Source organism: Paramormyrops kingsleyae, chromosome 2 (genome assembly GCF_048594095.1).
Source record: "Paramormyrops kingsleyae isolate MSU_618 chromosome 2, PKINGS_0.4, whole genome shotgun sequence".
NCBI lineage: Eukaryota > Metazoa > Chordata > Actinopteri > Osteoglossiformes > Mormyridae > Paramormyrops > Paramormyrops kingsleyae.
In genome coordinates, this window is record NC_132798.1 from 26634888 (window position 1) to 26650811 (window position 15924).

The 15924-nt window shown below is 39.2% G+C and overlaps 1 protein-coding gene across 2 annotated transcripts in view; it reads right to left on the reverse strand.

Annotated features, from left to right (window-relative positions):
- Positions 1-1756: 1756 nt before the first annotated feature.
- The window catches only part of sv2ca (synaptic vesicle glycoprotein 2Ca), a 39513-nt gene continuing 25345 nt past the window's right edge, over positions 1757-15924 (reverse strand). For both annotated transcript variants that reach the window (XM_023797022.2, XM_023797023.2), the window contains 6 exons: positions 15680-15768; positions 9999-10163; positions 9133-9266; positions 8643-8846; positions 5999-6158; positions 1757-5312 (listed from right to left, as the gene is read on the reverse strand). In XM_023797022.2, the coding sequence (XP_023652790.2) occupies positions 5129-5312; positions 5999-6158; positions 8643-8846; positions 9133-9266; positions 9999-10163; positions 15680-15768 (936 nt within the window). In that variant the 3' untranslated portion in view covers positions 1757-5128. The remainder of the gene's footprint in view (positions 5313-5998; positions 6159-8642; positions 8847-9132; positions 9267-9998; positions 10164-15679; positions 15769-15924) is intronic.

Consider the following 15924-nt stretch of genomic DNA (forward strand, 5'->3'; position numbering starts at 1 on the left):
TCTCTCTCTCTCTCTCTCTCTCTCTCTCTCTCTCTAACAAACTCACTACTTTCTGCGCTTAGGTGAGCAGCCCCAGCTCCACCTGGCGGTCGGACGCCATAATTAATGGACCCTCGAACGTGCATTTAAAAGGACCTCTCACTCACCCACAGGTCTATTGTTTTACAATGATCTTTGACAGTTTCACTCTAGCAATGGGAGTGGGAGGCCTACTTCTATTTCTCAATGTTTATTTGATTGAATTAATGTAACATTGTTTTATAGCACTCAGGGCAGTTCTTGGTTGTGATTGTCTATCTATCTATCTATCTATCTATCTATCTATCTATCTATCTATCTATCTATCTATCTGTCTATCTATCTATCTATCTATCTATCTATCTATCTATCTATCTAATCAGTGCAAAATGCGTTGGAATTTTTCTTTTTCTTTTCAGGGTGATGGGTTAGAAATAGAGCAAAGCAGCTATGATTCAAATAATTAGCAGAACCCCTGTATGGCTGACAGCAAATGGCATCTGCTATCCATTCACTGTGTTATGGACACATTGGGCGGGTTGTCCGGGGAAATTTCCCGCTAAGGGAGGTCAGAGTTGTTTGAGGAGGGTGGAGAGCAGAGGGGATGCAGACGTCCAGCTGGTGGAGGTGGGCTGGGTGAAGAATGGCGAGAGATGAAACTGAACTCTAGACAGAGCAGGTTTCATTATAAAAAGTTAGCAGGTAAGCAGCATACCTGATTCTGGATTATTTATGTGATTTGGAATAAACTGAAAATTGTTCCACTCTCCCAGTGGAATTTTTTTTACTGGATTTTCCACTAGGGTGCGGTTATGTAGTTGTGTGCAAGGTGTGACATTTCAGTTGCCGGGAATGAATGACGTTAATGCCACAAACACACACACACACACATTCATACAGTATATATGTGTATTATAAGATAAGCAATATGGAAATTAAAGGTATATCATTATAATACATATGTCTTAAAACTACGTAGGTCATGTTAAGTGGAAAGCATACAAAATGCCGATTTTGGTTCATTTGTGAACAGGGCCCCAAAAAGGGCTGGAAGTTGGGATGAAAATTTTCAACATAATTGAGTTGGTCTGAGTTGGGGGCCCAATATGATATGCTCTTCATGGGGCCCAAAATCTATAATGGCACCCCTCTTTGTGAAACTTATAAATGCAGCTTTTGCTGCCATTTTAAAATATGGTGAATGATAAATTTGTTTGTAATAACACTACTGTTCTGCAGTAACTCTCCTGTGGGATCAGACCAGATGTGCTAGCCTTCGCTCCCCAAGTGCATCACTGAGCCTTGGGCACCCATGAGCTTATCAGCGGTTCACCGGTTGGCCTTCCTTGGACCACGTTTGGTAGGTACTGACCACTGCATACCAGGAACATTCCACAAGACCTGCTGTATTGAAGATGCTCTAACCTAGTCGTCTAGCCATGACAATTTGGCCCTTGTCAAGGTCGCTCAGATCCTTACACTTGCCCATTTTTTCTAATTCCAACATATCAACTTCCAGAACTGACTTTTCACTTTCCTGATGTTTCCTTGACAGGTGCCATTGTATGAATATAATCAATGTTATTCTCTTCACCTGTCAGTGGTTTTAATGTCATAATTAACAGGTGTATGTATGCAGTGGGCTATCCGCCTTACTTGGATGTCTATTAGGACAAATGAAATGTGTTAATGTAACAGAAAAAAATACTGCATGAGCAATAGAGAATGCAACTTTATTTTGTACACACAACTGCTTTGAAATAATACCACGAAGAGTTTTTTGGCAAATAATTTTATACCCACTTCTAATACTTTATAGAACTGTTCTGTACATCATCTCCATCCCTTGGCTGGCATGCTCTCTCACAAACACACATTCTTTTCAACAGAGAACCAAGACAGAGAAGCTAACAGGAATGAAACATTCACATTTTATCAAATTAACATTTTTTTTCCGCTGTTCGAAAGAGCAAGGAAACACGTACACAGAACACCAACTAAAACAGGTACTGTAAACGCATGCACGGCTTAAGAATCTGGCGAGAATGCCTTCAGTTATTTCAGTGTAAGTACAGATGAAGACTGATGGAGCCCTGTGAGGTCTGCAGTTCCACGAGTTACCCATAGCTTATAAATAAATGAGAGTACAAATCAATAAATGAAACCCTTGAATAAAGCAGCCCCCAATTGAAATTATTGATGGCGTGGTATTTTTTTGTATGACACACACTGTCTTGCAGGCTTCGTTCCTATGTAAACTAGGAGTACAGTACAGTCACGTCTGAGTTGGGATTTGAGCTTTTTGTGAAACAAAAGTGGGTCTGCTGTAGCTGTGTAAACCAACATTGCTTGCAGCACTACAGCAGCAAACAAATATTTGATGTTACTTGGGTCAAAATACAACAGCTTTTTGGTCATTGCATACAAGTCTTATTATATTGAAATATGTTAAAATTATTTAAATGTGTTTATTCAAGCAATCCGTTATTAAAGAAAACACATGACTCATGCTCCATGTAGTTTTATATCTGTAGCAAAAGGTACCTTATGTGGTGAACTACAATTTTTATAGATGAGGTATTATTTGCAAAGAGCCTGTAATCTAAGAGGCAGTATGTAGTCTTGTGGTTCAGGATGCTACTTTTAAGATGCAGCATAGTGAAGGAACAGTACCCCTGAACTTCTGTCTGTAAACAGCTAGTTAGACAGCTGTGCATTGTTCTAGTGCTGTAATATTGCAAGAGGGTTTCATCAATGTTCTTTAAAGCAGTGTTTCCCAACCCAGTCCTTGGGGGAATACCGGCCAGTCCACGTTTTTGCTTCCTCTCAGCTCCCAGCGCACCTGTGCCAGGTATTCGGTGTTCCTGATTGGCTGGGAGCTGGGAGGGAGCAAAAACGTGGACTGTCCGAGGTCCCCAAAGAACTGGGTTGGGAAACATTGCTTTAAAGCATATAAGGAAATTATGTCTAACAGTAACCCTTATTGCGAGCTTCTATTTAATAAAAAAATGAAATACACAAATGCTGACACTAAATGATATTGTACAAGTGCCATCTTAAGATACAGTATATATCTCTTAGTGCTGCTTCTTAGATAGCAAATATTGTTATCATGGACCTCACTACATAAACACAGAGCAGATGGAAAAAAGTATGTCCAGTGATTTGATTTAAAACGTTACTTTTAAAAAAATGTCACTATCAATTTTTCCTGTAAGACATTCATTCATTCATGATTTACTTACTTGCTTACTGGTAACCCTTTACTTGATGGGGGTAACTTAGTAACTCAGTCAATACTCAAGTACAAGTTATGAACAAATATGGTAACTGCATGAAAGAACTGTTATGACTGATTAATGATGATTATACCACAGTTAGTTCCGACCAAGAAATCTGATTAGACAAGAGGTCACAGTACAACTGCACTCGGACATTTCATATCAGCTGTATCACTCCGGTTTTCAGGTGTATCTAAAAACAATTACTTATTTATTTCAATTGTGCAAAGTAGTTGGGCGGCAAGTGAGCTGTGTTGTGATGGAATGTTCATGTTGCTTGGCAGCAATCAACAGTTGGCTGGTGGGAACAACTTTTTTCTTATTTGTGGTGGCCCGTAAATGTTTAAATAAATAATCAAGCAAAGTATTATCTGTTATGTCTTATAACTGTTATCTTAGAAACGAGACTCGATGAACTGTTGTATAAAAGTAATAGTATACTCAAAGTCGTGTGGTTGTACTCCAATATATCATGGCTGTGATTATCTTTGGCTTACGACTGAATCACAGCCATGATATATTGGAGTACAACCGCACTCCCTCTTGTATGTTATTGCTTAACCGAACATGGGATCAGTACATAACTAACACTTTCTGATTACTGAATATGTTAATTAACAGAGTACTACTACATCATTTGTGCCCCCTCAAGTGAAGTGTTACCTGCTTACCTACTAATTTAGGTCAGCTTCCTTGTCTTTTAACGAGACACGTGTCTGTCCAGACACATAGTTTTATGAACACTGTCAAAATCCGAGGAGAAAGACATTTTACTGAAGGAGATACTGTAGATGTTTACAAACATGTTGTAAAATGTTGCAGCAGTGGAGACTGACATGACAGGACCCCACCTTTCACAGCATGTGCCACTGGACAAAACTAAGGTCCTTTGTGTACAGCATCAATTCATCAGGAAGAGAAACAAGAAAAGAAAATGTATTGTTATTCCAAAATTGTTAAATGAATGCCAACAAAAACAGGAAATCTTGTTACAACACAGAAATATGTAACCCAACATTTCACTATGCATCTACACATTAATAATACTTGAAATATAATATGTTTTTAATGTAAACTGGTTTTAATGGCTTAAAATACCTATCTTCCTATTGCTTAATGTAAAATGCTCAAAATGCTAGCACACATCAATAATGTAACATGGAACCAGTTCACACTCACATAGCTGTGATAAGCTATATCACAGTCTTCCTCATTCAACCGAGCTGGTCTGCTGTTGCAGCCAGGCAATAGCCAAGTAGTAAAATAACGGATTTGAATCCCCCCCCCCAGCATTCAGGCACCTAGCCGGGTAGTTAAAGAAATGGAGTGTTGGCGGACCCCCCTACAAAATTTATTTCTACCTACAGGCCTATTTTGCAGCAAATGCAATTCTGATATTTTGTCAGATTCAGAAAAGGAAAGCGAGCTGCTTTCGATCAGAATAAATTATCATAGCTTATGTGGATAAACAGCAGCAGCTTCTATGACAATGCACGGAAAGCTCAGTATGGTCTGTTTTCAAGTTCTTTTCAGGCACCGCTGCTGTCCCAGCTGCTGAGTAGCCAATGCAGTCACTAGCACATTTGAAGAAGAGGCAGGGAAAGCATGTTATCAGTATGGAATAGCCATGGATTCGTCGGAACCACACTATGACGCACTGATTGCTAAGTGCTGCACTGGCTGTGTGGCAACAAAATGAAAACATCAATAAAGAGGAAATAAATAAGCAGGTATTTAGTGACACGGATACTGCCATGCTTCAGGTCATTCTGCCGCTCCATGCCATCTCCGCTGCAGAGAGAGGGCCCGTCTTCACAGCCGGTAGCAGGTTACATGAGGACGTTGGGTCTGGTGTCTGGCAGCCGCAGCCCCACCAAGCCCCCACAGACCAGCACGGAGGAGGCCAGCAGGATGGGGATGGCTTTGGTGATGCCCACGAGTGACCCGAAAATCAGGTTCCCAAGCACTGCTGCAAGCTTACACAGCGCATTACAGAATCCAAATCCAGTCCCCCTACCACACAAAAGGAGAGAAGGTGAGAGTCGTACCCCAGTCTTTGGAAGAAAATAGCTTTTTATTTACAGGCAGCCCCCAGGTTATGACGAAGATCCGTTCCCTATGTCTGTCTTTAAGTCAAATTTGTAGGTGAGTTGGAACCGGTACATATATGGTTCTGATTTAGCGTCATTTAGTCAAATGTTTGTTTTAGTATGTGTTTTACTTTTCGGTGCAAATAAAAAAGTTGAGAAACACTTACAAATACACTAAAACATCTATATTAATAATAATAATGATAATATAGTAATAATAAAAGTAACTACATATCGTACTGTATTGTACCTCAAGTCCAGGAACCGCTGAAGTGTCACAAAGCAGTGTGTGTGTTTGTTATTACGAACCATGTATTTTTTTATATAATAGGCTTTATGGCATTCTGTAAGTCAGATGTAATTAACTGTCCGTAAGTCAGATGTAATTAACCCAGGGACTGCCTGTATATCAAGTATATCAGAGAGCTGTGAATCTCAAAAAGCAGCTGTTGGATTTGGCAATATCATTATAAATCAGACGGTCCTGATTCTCAAGTTTCTTCGATACTGTTAAATGTTACATACATGTTATGCAAAACCTGATTCTGGAAAAAAGAAAAATGAGACAACGTATGTGTTGTATGTTGGCACGGGTGCATGTAGACAGACCTCCTATCTGTAGGGTAAAGCTCCACAGTGACCACATCCAATGAGTTCCAGGCAGAGATGCTTAGACCATTGTAGAGGCATAACATGCCAATCATCATGGACTCACTGGTCCCGAACCAGAGGAAGAAACAACTGATTCCTGACAGGATCATAGAGCCACCTGTCGACAGCAGAGAAAAAGCCATTACAGAAATCAGGAACAGGAACGGAAACTGGGTTTTGACATCATAGTTCCTGCATTTGGTAAAAATTTTAGTTGAACCTGTTAATATGTAAATGCCCATGTCATGTTATTCCTTGCTTCTGTTTTGATTTTGGATTATTTTATTGCTCTGAAAGTCATGCTGTAGGAAACTACACCCATTTCTGAGCCTGTTTCTCAGTATAGTTCAGCCAATACATGCCTTCTGACAGGAAGTTCTCCTGGTGCAATAAGGCAGAAAACTGCTTCACAGCCAAAAGGAGGTAACATGAAACTTAAAGCTGCCACATATTAACATTCTGGAAAAGTGTCTATAATCTCTAAATGTGAAAAATAGCCATCCGAGGGTGGGGGGTGATGCTTGGATCATATCCCATATGGGAACAGCCTAGACGGGATGCTAGCCTATCGAAACATCACAGTCTTACTGGAAGTGATGGTAACACTGTGTTTTTGGTCATTTATAAACACATTCATGACAAATAATAATGCATTCATGAAGATTATAAACATGGCTGTAAACATTCATCAAAAGGCATACACATTATAGCTATGTTTATCATGCACTATGAATGCTCTATGTGGCCTTCGTCTATAATGTACTATAGTTACCTTTACAATGCATTATAATGGTCAGTATAAACATTAAGGATGCATCTATACTGCATTGTAAAGGTATCTATAGTGCATTATAGATGAGAGATTCATAAGGCAGTCATAATGCATAATAAACATGGCTATAATGCGTTATGCCTTTTAATAAATATTTGTAGCCATGGTTATAATGCTTTATGAATGTATTATAATGCATTATGAATGTGTTTGAAAATTACTACATGGCCTTAAGTAAACTGTTACCGAAGTGACTGTTGTAATTAGGTTTATGCCATTTATTATGTCATATGTTAGAGATGGGTTTATTAAAACACTCCTATGAAATTTTATTTATAGTATAGAAGATGGATGGATGGATGGATGGATGGATGGATGAATGGATGGGATACCGCAGCAATTGAAAGTAGATGTAGTGGGTTGGACTGTTTAGAATCATAGAGGGAGATATGCTGCAGTGTTGCTTTCCACCACTCATACCGCACATTTGCATAGGCCCCTAAGCTTTACTGGCCCCCAGTTGGCTACAAACTGTCAGAACACTAAGTGAGGCAGGGACCCAAAGTGACTTTTTCAGTGGGGTTCCAGAAACACAATGGTGACACAATCACTACAGCTTGCTTAGGACATAACTGGATGTCCTTTCTTCAGGCAATAATACCAGGTTTTACAGTTTATTCTCCACCATCCGTACTCCAGCACAGCAGATGGCGCTGTGCACCTTTTAAAAATGTCAAAACCATAAAGATGATGAAGAAGAAGTGAAAACAGGCATGGATATTTTTTGGATCCCATTTTATCTGCATATGCAAGATTATCGTGTTTAATTACCTGTTAATGGAATCTGATGATTATATGAGCAGAAGCTCATTACCAGAATAATTCAGAAATAGTATCATATTTTCATAAATTTTGTAATTTTTGCCATAGCTGAGGCTGAGTATTCAATACTCTGGGCAGCCTGGTGACTCAGCGGGTAGTAAAGCTGGGCATTCAAATCGCAGCTCTGCTGGAGTTTGCATGTTCCGCCTGTGACGTGCGGGTTCTCACCAGCTGCTCTGGTTTCCTCCCACATGTTCTTAGGCTAAGCAGCATCTTTAAATTTCCCACAGTGTAGACCTGCATGTATGTGCCCTGAGATTGAAGCATCAAACCAGCTCGTTCCTCAGACTTTTGCTCCCTTCCGCCTGAAAAAGGCTTCAGGCTCCCCATCAATTCTGACCAGGATAATTGGTTGGATGGATATACTAACCTCAATGTAAAGTCAACGTGTCTGAAACGTTTACCAGGTACAGAAAAAAAGAAAAATAAACTCTTTTCATAATGGTAATAAACTCAAAGTTGCATAACAATGTAAGGAAATGCTCATGTAATGGGGTGTGTGTTTAAATGAAACTGAAATTTCACTGATAAGCTTCTTCGTGCCATTGTCCTTTAGTTTTTGCAACTACTGTACATTCATTGCTTTTTTATCATAGTAATAGTAATTTGGAGATGTCATTCATATGACAAATGATACAACTTGTCCAGCAGAAATTCATAGGTTCTAAAAGAAAAATATGTTTAAATCAAGGAAAATATAAACTGCATATACATATAAACATAAACACATGCACTGCAACATTATAAGAAATATTGGACACTCGGTATTGCAAGTCTCTCCATTTATCAATATAGAAGCTATGGACGTGAAAGCGTGAAGCCTGGTAAAGGGTGCTACACAAAAAGCCAAGCATAAACCAATATGCAGCTGCTTTTCTAAGCTGATCACATTACAAGCAGCCAAGAGAGTGAAACACACCCACCACCTGCAGAGCTCATGAAGCTTACCTAACATGGTCAGGCGGCCTATTTTGTCCATGAGCAGTGCAGATACTATATTTCCTGGTAGAACAGCTAACGTTCCCAGAAAGTTGACAAAATAGACCCAGTAGGCACTGTAGTCATCGTCAAATGTCATCTGACAGCCCGTCTTGTTGTGATGGAAGGTGCTGTTAATCACCTCTGTGTTAATCAGCTTGCTGTCATCAATATCTATAATGAAGCAGGAAAAAAGAGGAAATAGATTAAATGACTCATAAGAGCATTCTGTTATACTGTACTTGATCTGCACATTAGGGAAACAAAATGGTGAGTGAGCAGGGAATTACTTTCAGTGTTTGATATGCAATAATGCCTTGTCGATCCATTCATGTGCAAAGTTTCACTGACAGCTGCTGTCAACACTCACAGTCAATATAGTACAGCAATAGTTTTGTAGATATATAGTAAAGTAGAATCGTAAAATGGCCAAGGACCAGCATTGAGCTGCCAGACTTGCCTGAGTTGTAGAAAAAGCCTTCGATAAAAGTGCAGTTCTTGAAGTAGGACCCTACAGATGTGACATCATCAAAGTAGCAGTTTCGGAAGGTGGAGTCAATGAATGTGACCGACTTGAACTTCATGCTGATGAATCTATGGGATGATATTAAGGGATTTAATACAGGCCAGTACATTCACTGTTAGGGTGAGAAAAAGCTGAGTCAGAAAAAGCACAAAAGAAATGGTAAAGTACAATCTGGACTGGATGCCAGCCCACAGCGTCTAATAATGGTCATTTTGAATCACCAATATACCATAGTGGCATATTTTGGTTGTGAAAGGACATGGAATCACATAACTCATTTGGGAAATTGCACAGGTACAGCTAGGCATGAATTCACCGGCAAATCTCTGGAATAATAATGCAGTAGCATCATGCCACAATGATTAATGGTGGAATGAGTCACGGGAAGCATGTATTGATTTAAATTAACATATCTTTATTCTAAACAATACGGGTGTATATATAGAGTAAACAATAGAGTGCTATATATATGTATATACATCTATAGCACACACTTCTAGACCCTTCTGAAATACATCAGCCATTACTGTCTGATTTCTTTCTTTTTTTTTCCTTTTTATGGCTCATTCTGTGAACCAATAGTGCAGTATTATTATTTTATTGGATTATTTGCTTGCCCTGATGATGAATGTTTATATATTGACTTGATGCATACCGCCTACAGGAAAATACAGGCTGCACAGCTACAGCATGCTAATATGCTTTGCTGTCAGACCTTGTGGAGACCTGAGAAATGCCTAAGTGTCTAAAGATGAACCAGACAAAATAAATATTTTAAGTTTGTGGCCTGCGGTTCCCACCTGTCATTGATGAACATCCCATTGGTGTGAATCTGGTTCTCCAGGGTGAAGTTGAATGTGAAATCCTCTATGCGCTCATTGTTGTGGGTCTTCACTTTGGATGCATACTCATCTGCCTGTAGGTGCTTGATGACATCTGGAAACCAGACAGACAGGCCATAGAACCTAGAGCCCAAAATAAGAAAAAAAACAAGCATAGTCTGGGGTTAAAATGGGCGAAACCACTCAGATTGGCCTGATAATATCTGATAACGATAATAAACAACTTTGTTACTAGTTTATGTATTTACTATATTGTACTTTTTATTTTTATTTTAGATTGTACTTTCTATTTATAAAAAAGTTTATTGTAGCCGAGGTGTGTAGCAGGCTGTACCATCTAGCTTTGTGTCAGTACACTCTGTGATGCTCATACAACAACCAATCACCTAACAACACATTTTTCAGAATGTAACCCTGTCATTAAGAGACACATGACTGTATACACTAAACCCGAACAGTGCACACAAATCGTGTTACCTAGGTAAAAAATAAAAACAATAAATCATTAACAATCATTTTTAATTCATGAATCTTTTTTTTCTTATTGCGCTCTAGAGCAACACATGTACACACAGGTATATGCACATACATGCAGCATCATGTGTGATTCTGCAGGTTAGACCTCTGTGTCTATGATAGGAAGGTTGCTTGCTTGACTCCTGCAGTCAATGGTGTATTCATATCACCGCTGGGCCGGGCAGCAAGACCCTTAACCCCCCCCCCAAAATGCTGCAGGGGTGCCAGATAAATGGCTGCAGTCTGACCCTAAGTTTCATTCCTACCTCTATATGTGTTTGTCTCAAAGGAGAGCAAGAGGAGAACAAATTCTTATATACTAGTACAAACCTTGAATAAAATATATCCATATCCAATAGGGGTGTAGAAATGCATTAATGTATCGTGATGAATTAATAATTTAAGGTGGCGATTCAATGTATCAGTTTGTTAAATATACATAATCCTATTTTTGTGTTGTATGCTCATGTGCTCCAAAGTAGCAGTGCCAGTATGCAAATGTCTGAAACATAGGATGGGAGGGGAAGGTTAATTAATATTCATAAAAGAGGTGCTACCTGATGATCTCTGTGTTACGATACTTTTGAGAAATGTTTCTGTTTTGCAGTGCATAAAGTTGTTCTTTTTGCTAGATACGGTAGCAATAGTCAAGACCCTGAGGTAGATAATTAGCTAGCTATGTAAAAAGTAATGTTAGCCTTAGAGATGCACAACTCATTTATCAAAATAGTTATATATGCCATCGAGTAATGCTGTCTTCCACTTACGTTGGAGGTCAGAAGTTGGAGCTGGGAATGACATCACACCCTAGTTAACCACATTCCAGTACAAGTCAGATTTAAACAGAGGTGGAAATTTCAGGTCCATGAAGTAAAAATCCAGACCAAGATTTTGTTTCAACTATCCAGTCAAGTACTCTGTGACTCTTTATACTCAACTGACTGGTTGAAACAAAAACTTGGTGTGGATCTTTACTTTCTGGACCTGAAATTTCTACTACTGGATTTAAGGTACCTCAGTTTAAATGGCCTTTATCTTCATTCACTTAATTACATTTAGCCCAGACTACCTTAAATCCGACAAGTTACACTGTTAAGCAAGAAATCCTGCTTTCCAAAAAAGGCCACAGTTGTAGCCAAGTTCCTTGTTAGACATTGTAAGAAATACTAGTTGATAACAAGGCATTAAGCGGCATTTTACGCATACAAACACCCTAGCAACAAGTCAACAGGTAGCGTTTGTTAAGTACTGTCTGTTTGACTAATTTAATGACACACAAATGATATCTAAGTGCAAATAAGCAGTATATAACTACATCTTTCACTTCTGAAATGGCAAAGCCATCTTGAATTTTGAGACTGGGGTTGCAGAGGTTCCTCAAACTTTCTGAGTTCTGACTTCAGGGGGCAGTCCAGTTGAAATTTCTGCCTAGGAACTTGGAAATTCTGACTTCCCAGTTCAAATGGAATGAAGCACAAGATATTGCCATCAAATTTCTTTGTAGAATAAATGCAGCCGTTAAATGAATTGGAAGCATCTTTACAGCACAAATGTGCGTCCACCACAGAACTGCAAAGGCACCAGCTTTTAAGTTCCATCTACTGTTTAGCTATCAGAAGAGACATGATGAGATATTGAACTCTGAGCCGTTCAATGTCAACATTAAAGCATGTCTGATTAAAAGGTTCTGAAAGTTGCTTTTATTTATGGCAGTGTCGTTTCCATCCATGACGAAGGAGCCTTTGATCTGCTGATGAAAACACACCGACAGAAAGGGTAGGCCGGCTCAGAGATGGCTCCCTTTCACTGCAGCCCACAGCAAGGTACACAGGATGTACAAGGGCTGATGACAGGAACCCCCTTTGGGCCACGTAAGCAGGATCAAAACTGGGAATCTATTTCAACACATTGCATTCATCTATTGAGCTGTGAGATCACATGTCCATGCTTCACATATTATTCGCTAATTAATCAAGTATACTTAAGATGAGTGCAAAACCATATTGACACTGACTGGGCTTTTCCTTTAGTGGGATAGATAAAAACAATATCATATTATGCCCTCAATTTATCAACATCACCACCTTCATCATGACCATCATCATCATCATCATCACTATATTATTATTGTTGTTGATGTTAATAATAATAATAATAATAATAATAATAATACCAACAACATTAATAATAATAATCATAATAATTATAATGTTATTGTGATGCACTGATTCACATTCACGTTTTCACTGTGGTGTTTCACCTCTCTTGTGTTCATTTAGCCTTAAAAACAGAGAGCTTGAGATGTGTAAAGGTCGGCACATTCATCTCCTGTGGGCCCAGGTCAGCCCAGAGGCATCAGGTAAATCAAGATTGAATTCCATTCACCAGACAGTTGATATGATGGAAAATGTGCCTTAAGACAAATGCTGCAGAAAGTGTCGTCTCTTTGCTGATATTTTGGCATTTTCAGCAAATATGATTGGAGCTGCTGACTGCTATCAATTTCAACTACCTTCCATTCATTGCCAGCCAGGATGTGGTATTGTAATAATACTGTTTGAATGGGAAAACCATCTAAAGTGCTTTTCAAGTGCAGAATTTTTATACCCATCAACAAATTCATGCAACCTTGTCGGCTTAACATCCAGTTCCTGTACTAAACAGTCAGATGTAAAATCATTTGTCTGTCTTTTTGTCTTTCCTGGGTGAAGTAAAAAAAGAGTACAATTAGGTTCTGTAATAAAATATTGTTTTAAGATGTAATTTTGAATGTAAGTAAAGCTAAAAATCACCTTAGTGGCTTGTCCAATCAAAACATCACTATGATTAGGTTCACACCAACTGGCAGCCAAGCTTCTGTGATACCAGCCCTTCAGACAATCCACACATTTGTTATTTGACTGATTTTCACGGCATAGTCAGAATCTGACCATCCACAGCATGAGTTCTGTGTCAGCAGCCCATTTGCCTGATCTGATCACCCCAGATTTCCCTCTGACCATTCAGTAAATTTACATACAGTATCACATGATCTTTTCACCCTTCTTTCTACCCACTCCTTGACGATATGTTGAGGGACCTTTTCATTGCCCATAAAGACAAATAATCAAGGAGCCCTCTTACACACACCGATTACACCAATTGCACAAAGAAATCTAAACCATTGATGTGTACTGTAATAATAAACTGACAAAGACCCACAGTAGAGTATTTAATCTTTTCTCTTCATGTACTGTACTCTGGTAAATGAGGAGCTACTGTCAAATATAATATATATATATATATATATATATATATATATATATATATATATAGATATATATGCTAAATATGTGCATGTGTTGTTAATGGGATCATTCAGTTGTCTTTATAATACAACGACACATACAGTGGATTTACTGTAGGTCTATACACCATTATTGAATTTGCAGGTGTTTGCACGTATTCAGGTCACTCAAGGGATGATTTCAGAAAAGGAAGATCAAAGTCTTGTAATAGTCCAGCCAATGCCTAGACCTCAGTCTGATAGAGAACCTGCAGAATGGCTTAAAGACGACTGTGCACAGGAGATCCCCAGGCTATTTGTTGGAGCTTAAATTTTGCAAGGAAATGGGATAGAAAGTTTATGCATGCTATGAGGTTTATATCTAAAGACTTACTGCTGTAATAAAAGCAAAAGATGATTCCACAAAGGATTACTTGTGGAGGGGTAGGTTTTTTTAATGTCCTTGTCAGGGTCAGCTCCTGTTGTCTCAGTCTTTTGTGTCCCTTCCCTGTTTGGCCAGCAGGTGTCGCTGGCCATCCTGTCCCTCCTGTCAGTCTTTGTGATTTCTTCTGCTCCCCATCAACTGCATGGTTCAACATGTTGAGCATGCGTCTACCTGCAAATCCCTTTCTCGCGTGTTCGAATCCCACTTCCTCTGTTTTTGCATTTTGTTCCCTAGTGTTTCATTTCTATGAGTTTTTCTAGTTCCTGTGTCTTGTGATTTGTATTTGGTTTTGGTTTCATGCTTTGTGCCCATGCTTGTGTTTTTACCTGCCTGTTATTCCCCTAGTGTAGATTCTGTTTCCTTGTTTCTGTCAGTGTCTTAGTTTTCCCCTCCCAGTCCCTGAGTTAATTATTAATTCCACCTGTTGCCTGTTTTCTTGTGCCTGCTCTTGTGTGTTTTCCTGATTGCTCGTTGTCCTGCACCCTCCCGATTGGTTAATTGTCTATGTCTCACTCCTGCTGTCTCGTTACCCAGTTCAGTTTTCGTATTTAAGTTCCTGCCTGAGTTCAGTTCCCCAGTGGTTCATTGTTGTTTTGTTGTTTGCATGAAGTTTGTCTGCTCTGTTATTTGTAGCATGCCTACCCTTTGTTGCCCTGACCCGATTGAAAATTAGTCTTTGCTTATACATTTTAGTTCTGACCCCTCAAGGTCTTTTTTTGTTTGTAGTGTTTTCTGTTTTGTCCAAGAAACCCCTTCTGTTCCTGTGAGCCACAAGTGGGTCGTCCACATTTCTGTTCAGCCTGCATCATGCCTTGCCATTGCCCCAAATCCACCCGGATCCTTCACAGTCCTAATATTTCTATTATTCATCTATTGGTTTTTCTTGTTTCTTTTAAATATGTCTTACATGGTTTCATCATGCATCATGAAAACTTCCGGGGTGTGTACACTTGCATGTGTTTGTGTAGCATGAATGGTGCTGGGTGCTGGGATAGTTTCAAATGGTTTCTTAAGATTCCTGTATGATAGTTCCATTCACCTGTCCCTCTTCTATAATTGCTTAACCAAATACCCACACACAGTGACCCTAATCAAAACAACAGGACACCATGGATAGGATGCCGGCCCAGCAAAGACACACCAACTCGCTTAAATACATGTTTTTTTGGGTCGTTGGAGGAAAAGTAGCCAAAATAGGGAGAGCACAGACTGAAGATTGTACCAAATCGTGAGTATATACCAAGAAATATGAATCTCCAATTCTACCCACTGCATCGCCATACCAGCCTACACTAGACATGTTTAGATATTATTCTTGAAATGAAAATGAATTACATTATGTAATAGCCCATAACTGATGTATTCACTTAAAATCATGTGTGTAATAATTCTCTTGCCTTTGATGAAGCTTACCCAAAAGACAGAGTGAACCATACAATAGCAAGCTTTATTGTGTTGTCTTTCACTGGGTAGTTGAAGCACCTCATAAAGGTGAACCAGATCTGCAAAGAAAAACAAAGCACAGACAGGGGACTGGATATTAGTATATCTAATGGCATAGCCTCAGCCTCAGTGGGTCCATAGCTCAATGAACTGACCAGATATCAGCAATGGACTAGAGGAAGACCTGCAGCCACAGCAACATTAAGAACTTAGTG